General features: G+C 43.4%; 1 protein-coding gene across 1 annotated transcript; it reads right to left on the reverse strand.

Annotated features, from left to right (window-relative positions):
* Positions 1-893: 893 nt before the first annotated feature.
* LOC128113712 (protein FAM104A-like) lies at positions 894-10,421 on the reverse strand. Its single transcript, XM_052743589.1, has 3 exons — positions 10,408-10,421; positions 10,002-10,101; positions 894-1,893 (listed from the first exon to the last, which is right to left on the reverse strand). The coding sequence occupies exons 1-3, from the start codon at positions 10,419-10,421 to the stop codon at positions 1,660-1,662; spliced, it is 348 nt and encodes a 115-aa protein (XP_052599549.1). The 3' UTR covers positions 894-1,659.
* Between the last annotated feature and the right edge of the window lie 1,075 nt (positions 10,422-11,496).

The following is an 11,496-nucleotide window of genomic DNA, read 5'->3' on the forward strand; positions in this document are numbered from 1 at the left end:
CTTGCCTAAAACAGCCCACCTACGTTAGAGGAAAGGGAGCTTGTGCTAAATTGAAAAGACCCGCTTTTCAACTCTGGTGTTCTTTCTCTGAAGTTGTGTGCCTTAAGCTGCTCATGGACTCCTGTCACTTTCTTCAGGATCTGATGAACAGGTGGACAACTTGTGTCAAGGTGCCCTCCCTGCCTCTGACTTCTAAAGCTCACCCTACTTCTGTCTCAAGGGGTGTTGGGAGGAACTCACTGGGGTGTAGCCCATACTAGATTGTTCCTAGAGGCCAGTTAGGTCCTTACTCCCTAAAAACAAGCCTTGTATCACCCTTGGCAAAACCTTCTTTCCTTGTTCCAGCTACCTGATTCTTCAGTGGAAAAGGATCCCTTCTCTTGCCTGCTGGTTACTTACAAAATACTTGTACTTTACACGAGGGACATTTGTGGAGGGTGAGATTCCACCATTCCAATAAGGACTTGGGATCTGTTAGGACATAGGGTGGTTGTAACCAGTTAAATAACTTGCAAAAGACAGTAAGGTGTTGACCCAGGACAGAGATGAAGCAGGCAGATTTCCAGGAGTTTGAGTCCAGCTGGAGGTACATAGTCATTCCAGTTCCAGCTTGGTCACATGGTCAGAAACTGACTTTAAAAACAAACACAAATAAACGTTTTAGAAAGATCAGATATGATGGCACAAGCAGTGAATCCTAGCACACTGGAAGCAGAGGCAGGTTGAGCTCCTTGTGTTCCACTGGCCCACCCTGCCACCAAACAACTGTATGGATTTTGATGATGTGAGATGCCCTCTTCCCCAAGAAAGACTTGTTATACAACGGACAGTCATCCCACCCAGCTTTCCAAGACCTCTTGAGTCAGATATCATGTCCACTAGTCTAGACTTTATCAACATTAGACATAATAGATGGAACTGTAAGGAACAATACATAAGCAGTTCACAAGTAGGTTTTGCACTTAAGCCACGGCATTGCTATGCACTTCTCTGACAGAATTACAAGTGCTTTGCACAAGGTATGAAGGGCACACACGGGAGCATTAAAGGAAGAAGGCTTCTCCCTTGGAATACAAAGAGTGCAGTTACTAGACACAGGCTTCACATTTACAACTGCATGGGCTGACATTGGCGCCATTATAAGTGGAGATTGATTTCTTGGAACATCTCCCTTCTGAGGAGCGGCCCTGTCATTCATTTCAGAATGAGAACCAGTCATGTTCTCCCTCCTACCCAATGCTCATTACCGGTTGGTGTTGGCTCGTTTCTTGTTGTTGTTTCTTCTTTCAAGTTTTAATGAAAACTACACAATTCTTTTTTTGGGCCACTTAGCTTTTCAGAAGGAGTCATATTTTAAAACGACATTTAACACAGAGACCCTAGATGAGTGACTTGGAACCCAACCCGAATTGGACATATAAGTCATTCAGTATCAGGAGAAGTCCTCAGGTTGCTATTTTAACATGAACTGGACACCAGACTTGACAGAAAACATATCAAACTGTCATGAAGGACCTTTTGAAATCACAGTGGTGGAGCAAAACAGCAAAAGATTACAAATGCCCATTGACCTCTTACTGAAAATACAGACAAAAGCTAAGACTGCTTTATGTGAATGCCATTGCTTTTTATAAACAAGGGAGGAGGACGCCTAGGTGATCATGTCGATGATTGTCCTCTCTGCTGTAGTTTGTAGAAATGAGCTTCCTTCAAGATCTGGTTAATGTGGGAGTAAGGACCATGGTCTTGGCCCAATGCATCATCCTCATTGGAGAACTCGGGGACATCGGAGTTAAGTTCGGCAATGTTCTGGTTTAAGCTGCTCTCTGGTACACTTTCTCTCTTGGTGTTATTGATGCTACTGTCAATCCTTTCATTATCACTGCTTGATGACTGGAAGGAGAAAGACAGAAGGAGGATGGCTATTATGATGCTGTCATCATTTCCTGTTCAGCTTGAAGAATACTGGCATCACACTCTACAAAAGGCTTCACAGTCTATAAAGTGCAATCACTTGGGTAGCTCATTCCTTTCTCACAGCAGCACTATCGCTCAAGCTGGGGTTAATGGTACCCATTTGACAGAACAGGAAAGAGATGTCCCACAGGCCCACAGGCCAGTCTCTGGGAATGTCAGGGAGAGGGTTCAAACACAGGCTTTCTCACTCCAAATGCCTCCACATATCCTCTGGCCCTGTTTGTACCGTGCATCCCAATTACCTGCACCAGGGAAATGTGCTTCCAACCTCAAGGAGAAAGCAGCAATCAATGCTGCAGACTGTGATAGGGATTTGATGAAACAAGTAAGATGGAATGCAGGTCCATGTTCCAATGTGGCAAAGAAATGATGGGGAATGCTCCATTTACATATATATACATGCACAGGTACACACACAAATAACAGGATCTTTCCATACCTGTCCCCAAGAGTGGACATAAGTGTTCTTCCTAAATTCAAGGCTCCACTCATATCTCAAAATGCCTTTGATAGTTTTAAATGACAGCTGTATGCCAACACTCAGCATTTCTAATGACTAACACCCCTTGGTCTCCTGTTTGTGGTTCAGTGTGCTTTCTATACTGTGGGTTTTCTCTTAATATGTTTTTTTCTGGATATAACTTCACCCTGCCACATTGGTGATACTATGTGTGATTCTCCACCCAAAAAGTGTCTTATTTTGTAATTCTGTAGATTAGGCATAGAACTCGGTGGTAACGTGCTTTCCTTACATGCATGGGACCTTGCTTTACAATCCCTTCGGTACAGGAACACACACTTGTGCAGACACTCATGGACTTCTTGCCTTTAATCTTAAGACTTTCAAAGGGGGAGGTGTTGATCACAATGACCCTTATCTGAATATTTATGGTGAACAATATTGGTATTGTATGACTTATAAGGCCATTTTTCATGTTCGTAGCTGTAAGAATGAGAGAAATCCAGATGTGTCGTCATTCTCAGGTCATGTGGACCTCCTCATCTCACTACATCACCCACAGGTATCATATGGCAGCACATATGCAATGAGATTCATGCATTCACCCACAGGTATCATATGGCAGTACATATGCAATGAGATTCATGCATTCAAAGACTGTCTGTGAGAGACACAGAAGGCTAATGAATCTGTGTGACTGTCAAATAGCTTTCCATGGATTTCAGGCCTATGCTTGTGAAAGAGGTCTCTGAGGAACCCAGAGAAACTATACCGCTTAAAGGCCTCCAGTGGAAAAATCTAGATGTAGCAATTTTACTGTATGTTTTGCTTATAAACACTCAAAAGCCATGTAACCTGTCACATTGAATAGAATCACCCAGTACACACTCTGGTTTCCCTTCTCTGTCTGTCTCTGTCTTTCTCTCTTTCTTCTTTTTTCTTTCTTTTTTTCCTGCTGGACTATATTCTGAACAATATGGCAAGTAAGGGAACCATCAGAAACGAGAGCATATTAGGTTTACACTCTTGTGTCATGAAGATTATAGTATCATATGAAGAGGGGATATAGTACATTTAGTGGCTGAGGATATGGTGAGATGGATAGAGAGCTCACCTAGCACACAGGAAATACTGGGTTGAAGCCCAGTTTAGAACACCAGGTGCTGAGAAGCACTGGTGTAAAACCAGGTGGAGTTTGGAGGATCAGAATGTCAAGGTTATGATCATCTTGAGCAAAATAGTCATGTTGAGGTGAACTTGAGCCACCTGAGACCCTGCCTATGAGAACTTACAGAAAAACTCACAGCCCTGAATGGAATTCTTCAGAGCCATTGTGAAGAAAACAATAGATGACCAGCCTCTCATTTCTAGTTGACATAAAATTTTTACCTCACTTATGTAGAGGCATCATTTATTACAATAATGTTCATTGATAGTTTTTACAACTTCAGCATCTCAAATATTAACAAGCAGAAATCACTAAACACTTTTTACAAGGGAAAAACTGGCAGGGTACATTAGCACATACCTGTTACACCAGCACTTGTGAGGCAGAGGTAGGAGGGTCTGGAGGCCAGTCTGGATTACATAGTGAGTCCCAGGCCAGTCCTAGCTATATATTGAGAATCTGCCAAAACAGAGAGCCAGACAGGTAGTCAGGCAGGTAGAGAAGAAAAAAGGATAAACAGAAAGAAGGCCGAAGTAAATCTAATTAATCTAAATGATACTACTTATATTAATTAAATAGTGTATTACAGCCCATTTCTGGTAACAAAGAGGGTACAGTTGTGTTTTTGCTGATATAGAATGATGTTCCTAATTTATTTATTTATTTTTTCGAGACAGGGTTTCTCTGTGAAGCTTTTGAGCCTGTCCTGGAACTCACTGTGTAGCCCAGGGTGGCCTCTAACTCACAGAGCTCCACAAGCCTCTGCCTCAAGATAGCTGGGATTAAAGAAGTACACCACCACCACCCGGCTGTTCCTGATTTTTTATGGGATATCTGTTTTTTAAAGTTGTTTGAAAACTTTGATTGGTAGTTAATAAATGTCAACACTAATAATTGTTCAGAAACAGACTAATGTTGTCTTAGTTACTTTCTATTGTTGTGAAGACACCATGACTAAGGTACCTTACAGAAGAGCTGTTGGAGACCTACTGTTTCAGAGGGTAGTTAGGGTCTGTGACCACATGGAAGCTGCATGGCAGCAGGAAGGCAGGCATTGGCTGGAACCGGTGCTGAGAACTTTAACTGGACTCACAACCATGAGGCACAGAGGGGGTAGGAGCAAACTGGGAATGGTACGGCATGAGAGTTTGAAACCTCAAAGCCCACCCTCATAGTGACACACCTCCTTCAACAAGGCCACACCTCCCAATCCTTCCAAAACAGATTCATCTACTGAGGATCAAGCATTTAAATATATGAGCTATTGGAGCCATTCTTACTCAAACTACCACACACTTATACAGCTTGAGACAGGAAACCATTATTTCTATTTTTGTGATATCTTTACTTTCTGTCTCATCTATAGCAAGAGGTTTATAGACAAAGATTCACTTTGTAAGTAACTGAATCACAGAATGCTACCACAATGCCAATGAAAATCTAAGTGAGACTCAGTTCCTCCTGACTTCCAACAAGAGATTAGACAAATGAAGTATAGTGCTGGAGAAGAGACCTTGGGAAGAATGCTCAGTGTGCTCCATTGTGGCGAAGACAGACTAACCTCCTACTCCCCAGCAGTGCTTTCTCCATCCACAGTGGCTATTCATCTAATCAACAGTCCTCCCACTGACAAAGCCTGGACAATGTAACGTTCCTGCTGTGAGAATGACCTTGAGCAGGAATCTTTGAATTAAAGAAATATTTATGATGCAGGACCAACCGTGAGTTGGTTTACTGCTTGATCAGCTTGCCCTCTTGAATCACTACTACTTTGTTAATGAGCAAGGGAATGAAGGACGTTCATGTCTGAAGTTCTGTGTGCAGGTAGTCTAATCCAGTCTCTTTGAAGACCAGAGGGTAAAACTGGACTAGACCTTGAGTTCTAAGCTGTATTTCAACTGAAAAATTCAACCTGTGATAAAAGTTATGTCGCCTCATCTGTGCTAAAGAAGGGAATGGATTTCAACAAAGCAAACCAAAGATGACTAGGAAAGCCTCACCTGCACAAAACACGTGGACATGATTATCTTCAATCCACAACTCAGCTTCTAACGTGAAGGTGCACATGAGAGTGCTTGCCGTACTTGGACATGCTCCACGGACAAGGGTCCTTAAAGTGTCTACAAGCTATTAGGCCATCAATGGCCAAGCTCCCCCACCCCATGCACACCCACCCAAGGAATGTGTCTCCCAAGAAGGCCATTTCAGGGGTACCCGCTTTGCTTAGGCTTTGACAACACAACTAATGACATTTCTTTGGCTCAGTAAGAGACTCAGAGCCCTCAATTGCTCTGTCTTCCAGATCATAGAAAGAAATGGCCCCCTACTCAGTTCATTTCTGTTGCGGTGATAAAACACCCTGACCCAAAGCAACTCAGGGTTGAAAGTTTTTCTTTGGCTTACAGATCCAGGTTTTCATCCCTTACTTCAGGGAAGTCAAAGCAGGAATTTAAGAGCAGCATCTCACCTCCAGTCAAGAGCAGAGATAGAAAGCACAGGGATCCTTGCTTGCTTGATCCTTTGCTTAAAGCTGGCTTTCCTTTTCTCCTATACATTCTGGATGCCTTGCCCAGGGAGTGGCACCACCTACAATGGGTTGGCTCTTTCTACATTCAGCAACAATCAAGACATACTCCACACACGTACCCCAAACTGATTGAAATAATTCCTCAGAAAGACTATTTGAAAGGCAATGAACTGAACAGGAAAATTACACTGAGTAAGGTCACAAAATCACCAAAAGGACAAACACCACATTTTTTGACTCTTATGTGGGGCCTACCTTTGATTATTTTGTGTTGTGTGTGATAAATCTGTTGCACCCTGAAGGCCTCTCTGCTGTCACAGCAAACCAACTCAGACCGAATTGGAAAAGCCCAGGTTTAATGAATAAAACGTTCCCAGGTGATTCCTGGCCCCTCAGAGAGGAGATGGGGCTGAGAGACTGGAAAAACCACCTGTCTGTTTTCCTGGATGCAGCTTACATACCCTGTGGGAATGGTCTTGAGCCTCTCTGGTGGAGAAGCTGTGTTTGGCTGACTTTGAAGTGGCTGGTTTGGGGAAAGAGATGGGGGAGGGGAGTTGAGGTGGATCTTCCACCAGAACATTCCAGACTCTTTGGGTACAGGGATGCCAGGGTGCCAGGGTTTGAGGTAGAGCTCCCACCCAAACAGTGTGCTTATCCTGGAGTCCATTTGGAACCCAAGAAAGTAGAAGCAGGCCATTGGTTTGGGGGACGTCTGCTTGAAGAGATGGGAAATAGCAGAATACTTGTAAAATGGACATAGAGAGCAGAAATCCTGGTGTCTGAAGGGTTCTTGCAGTTTCTGGAGTGATGGGAATTGGAAAAGCAGGAGTTGGGGTAAGGGCTAACCAATATGAAGTGTGCAGAGAGAAGCTACATGAGAACCCATGGCCCTAGAACCCAGGTAAAAATATTTAACAAGATAATGTGGTGAAAGGCATGTGATATGAAAAAATGTGAGGGGAATACTGGGGGTTAAAGTTTAAGTGAGAATAGGGGAAAAGGAGTGGAGAATAGAAGGCATGCTAATAGTGGACATGCTAAGGCAAACTAAGGATGTATGAACAAGCTTTATGAAAATGTACTCTACAGTATACAAGGTCATACAATGCAATTTATTTAATGATTCGTTTATCCTATGTGCATTGATATTTTGCCTACGTGTATGTCTGTAAAGGTGTCAGATCCCCTGGAACTTGAGTTACAGACAAGTGTGCCATGTGGAACTGGGAAATGAACCCAGGTCTCCTGGAAGAGCAGAAGATACTCCTAATGGCTGAGCCATCTCTTCAGCCCCCATACACGCTATTGTGAACAAGGATACTGCATGTGGGTGAACAATGGTATTCCCAGAAGCTGTAAGTCATTAAGTAAAATCTCAGCACGGCACATAAATTACCTCCCTATAGTCTGGCCAGCCTCAGAGGTGACCAAAGAATGAAGGCTATTGCCATTGCTCTTGGTTGCCCAACAGAACAAGATGGTAGGACCCTGTAGCCTAGACACTATACACTTCCGTTGCAGGACACAGGGAAATCAGTCTTGAACTCACCAAGAAACTGTTCCAGCTGGCCAATGTCCATAGTACCGAGAAGGTATATATAAATGCTGGCTGTCGTGAGGGAAAAGACATAAGTGATCTTACCCGTTGCTGGACCCTGCACGGTATAATACTGGCCCGCCAGGCATGATGAACTCACTGGTGGAGTAGTTGCAGTTCTGTGCCTGGGGCTAACCAGTTCTTCTCCTGATTGGATCTGAGGCCTGCTCCACATGAATGAGTGTATGCCTGGCACTGTAAACATAGTCAAAACCTATTATTAGTGGGTCATTGGTTCCTCCAAAGTGCTGGGGCTGGACTTACTGTTGTTCTGCTAAAGGCTATGTTGTCAAACTGCCTTCTGAATATTTATGTTTGCATGCATAGGTCTGCACTGCTCTCAACACTGGTTTCAGAAGCTCTAGTTGCAATGAGTAGTGGTCAATGTAGAAACACATAACTGTTCAAAGTGCTGACACTAAGCAACTGTGAGTGCTCAGCCACAGAGGGGACATTTACACCACCTGCCCCTGCAATTGGGCTCAGGGAATATTGTAGATGAGGAGGCAGAACGAATGTAAGAGCCAGATTACAGGGAGGAGTGCAGTGAAACACTGTCCCCTGGTTATGGTATGGCTCTTGCACACGGGAACCCATGGCAGCTGTGGTTACCTGAACATGATGAAGCCAGGTTAATCCCCTGGGAGGTGCTGTTGTGGCTGGACCTCTAGCTAAGGAGCTTTGGCCACTGATGGCTGCTGGAGAAGGAAGAGTCACTTCTCTCTGGGTAGATGGCCCCTGGTCAGTTACCTGGGACTCAGTGGATGACCCCAAGGCTCTGTGCACTTGAGAAGCACTAGCTGGACAGAGTGGGTTAAACAGGTACATGGATACACGGTGAAAAGGAGGCTCTAACATTTAGACCGATAGTGGTTGGGGGAGTCCAGGGTAGAGCTGCAGGGAGAGACTGCAGGTGAAGATGATCAAGAAATAGCATGTCTATGCATGACATTTCAAAGAATACAGAAGAGTATTAAAAAGAGATCCTCCTCTCAGGGGGTTCCATGTCCTGTGAGGCTGGCAGTTAAACTAACCAGCGTGGACCACAAACTGCTAACACCAGAAAGAAATGTAAGAGGCTACCAAACTTTGCAGCAGACAGCCTAACTCACCCAGCCTAAAACAGTGGTGTCACAAAGAGCTGTAGTCCCAACAGTTGGGGAAAATGAAGGATGCACAGAAGTCTAACCGGAATTGGTGTGAGGCCCTTAATGTATTTTTCCCATTTGTCTTACTGCTGTTTCCTTGGAACCTGAGCATTAGTTCCCATGTGATCAATAGCAGAGTAGAGGTCTGGGATCTGTACTAGTGACCCACAGCTCACCCCACACTGTCCATTTCTTCTTTTACTCAGCTATCAGGAAAACACTGTGAAGCCCTTGTTCTTTATCAGGAAGACAGACATGTACCAAAGCTTTGGGTCTCATGTTTGCACTGCCATATCTCACACCTTTGTTCCAGGGAGCAGATTTACATGGAGGTCTAGGGTGCTAACATTGTAAACATAGGCCAGTATTCATATTTAGGTGACCATATGCAACAGAAAACTCAGTGGGTCAAGAAAAATCCTTGCTTGGCTTGGGTAGGTCTGGGTACATTTTATCCAAAACCTACCTGTGTTTGTGTCCCAGAGGAAGGCACATGTTGATAAGCCTTTTATCTCTTGTTCGGGTAAGGAAAAATTGAGCCATACTTACTCATTACCTGATGAGACTTGTCCAGAAACCCTTTACAATGTTCCCTCCTCACTAAGTTATGCTTCCATTCAAACCATGGTGCATTACCACTTACTGGTTGTTAAAGTGAAGTCTGTTGAAGTTGAAATGCCAGCTCTTCAGCACAAGTATCCCTAAAGCTTTCCCAAATCCCTTCACACAACCCCAACTTGGCTCTTAATTTTTCAGGGAGAAAGCAAGAAGAGCACTGTAGCCAGTAGCATGCCTCTCTGTTCTTGCAGTTTATTTCTATCCTAATCGTAGAAGGGGTTCGATTCTCCCTCCCCATTTGCAAGGTGGAGGAATTTCTGGAACCCCTTTCCTCCTGGTTGTGCTTGGGAAAGCCTCTCTGTCAGCCCTGTCTCTGTTCTGATGCACAGTAAAATCATGCTTATGTCAATACTTAAAATCCTGCTCTGCCTCAAGGCCATTGCAGACAAGGAGAAGACTTTCCCGAGGGCATCTGGGAGGGTTCTCTTGCCTCGTGGAGATGGAAATGAACACCACAGAGCAGGCAATGAGTCAAGTGGAGAAGCTTGGGTGGCCATAGTTCCTACCTCTATAGCCCGAGGGTCCTGAAAGGCCTGGTCCTTCTTATTCCTCTTCGAATGACTGGGAAGGTGGGTGTCTTCCTCTTTGTCATCTCTTCTCCTTTTCCTGAAAAGAGTTTTAAAGGGAGAGGAACATCTGTCATCATTCAGCAACTGATCTTTCGGGTGCTTAACTTTCAAACCTGTGCTAATACCCGAATCCGCAGCCTTGTCTGGGGATCCACCAGTCAGAGCTTCCCTGATGGATTCAGATTCTGCAGGCAGATGGCACTAGGCAGTGGAGGAAACATGTGAAACAGGAATTCTATGTATACCCAAAGCCCAAGTGCAAGTTCCCAATCAGAATCTTAATGTGAACCACTGCTTGGGACCAAAAACATAAAGATTTTATGATCAAATGTTAAAACTCTACCTGACCAGCCCCATTGTCCACTGAAATAACCGTTCCAGGGTGTATGATTTTCAGCTCTGCCAATAGGGCAGCTCTCAATGTAGGTACGGCTTCTCTTGCCTCTTTGCTCTTATGTGTCTTCAGCCAGTGGCTAGGAACAGACACTTCCTGTGTACTGTCAGATTATTCCTGTTGCTATAGCGACAACTATTATGTCACTGTAGCTACTTCACTGTCATCATGACACTGGCTGATTACTTCCCTGAAACTGAGTCTAGAAGTGTTTTAATATTTCAATCCCTTACATCTTCCTCCCGTGCCCTCTTTCCACATATAATTAGTTATTTGACAGTATTATTCTTGAATATTCCTCATAAGTTATTATAGGGACATTCTAACATCAGCTATTTCATTAAAGGTAACTCCTATATGTTTGTTTTGTCACACATTTGTCTGAGTTCACTTATTTTCCCCAAGTCTTTAATCTTGCTTTAGTGTCTGCAAGAATACTTCATGGACAGGTATCCCACTTAGTTTAAATACTTTTCAATTAAACATTTTTTTTAAAAAAATTAACCTGAAGCCGAGTGGTTGTGGCACATGCCTTTGATCCTAGGATTTGGGAACAGAGCCAGGTGGTTCTCTGTGAGTTCCAGGCCAACCTGCTCTACAAGCAAGTCCAGGACAGGCACCAAAATTACCCAGAGAAACCCTGTCTCCAAAAAATAAAAAAAAAATACTTAACCAGAATATAAAGCAGAAGTTATACCTAGACAAAGAAGTGTTTACACACATTTCTGGCTGAATCCATAGCTGGTTATTTGCATATTTTTCCTAACTTATCTCTTTATATTGAATGACATTAAAGTGGACAATTAACTAAATTGTAAAAACAACCACGCTTGTTGCACTTGTGATTTAATGTAAAAATTTCTTTAACAAAAATATTTCATGTGGTGAAAAATAATGAGATATTGCATGTCTAAATCAAATGACATCATCATGATACAGATGCTATATGCATAAAATTATTCAGGAGATTTGTATATATTTTTACTTTGTAAAACAAAATAATGTAGCCTGCGTGTGTCTTTCCTGAGGTATTTGTAC

Source organism: Peromyscus californicus, unplaced genomic scaffold (assembly GCF_007827085.1).
Source record: "Peromyscus californicus insignis strain IS unplaced genomic scaffold, ASM782708v3 Scaffold_10__1_contigs__length_136768540, whole genome shotgun sequence".
NCBI classification, from domain to species: domain Eukaryota; kingdom Metazoa; phylum Chordata; class Mammalia; order Rodentia; family Cricetidae; genus Peromyscus; species Peromyscus californicus.

Coding starts and splice junctions, on each gene's coding strand:
- LOC128113712 (XM_052743589.1), bottom strand. Junction 1,894..10,001: donor AGGACCCTCGGGCTATAGAG/GTAGGAACTATG, acceptor TTCTCCTTCCAG/TCATCAAGCAGTGATAATGA.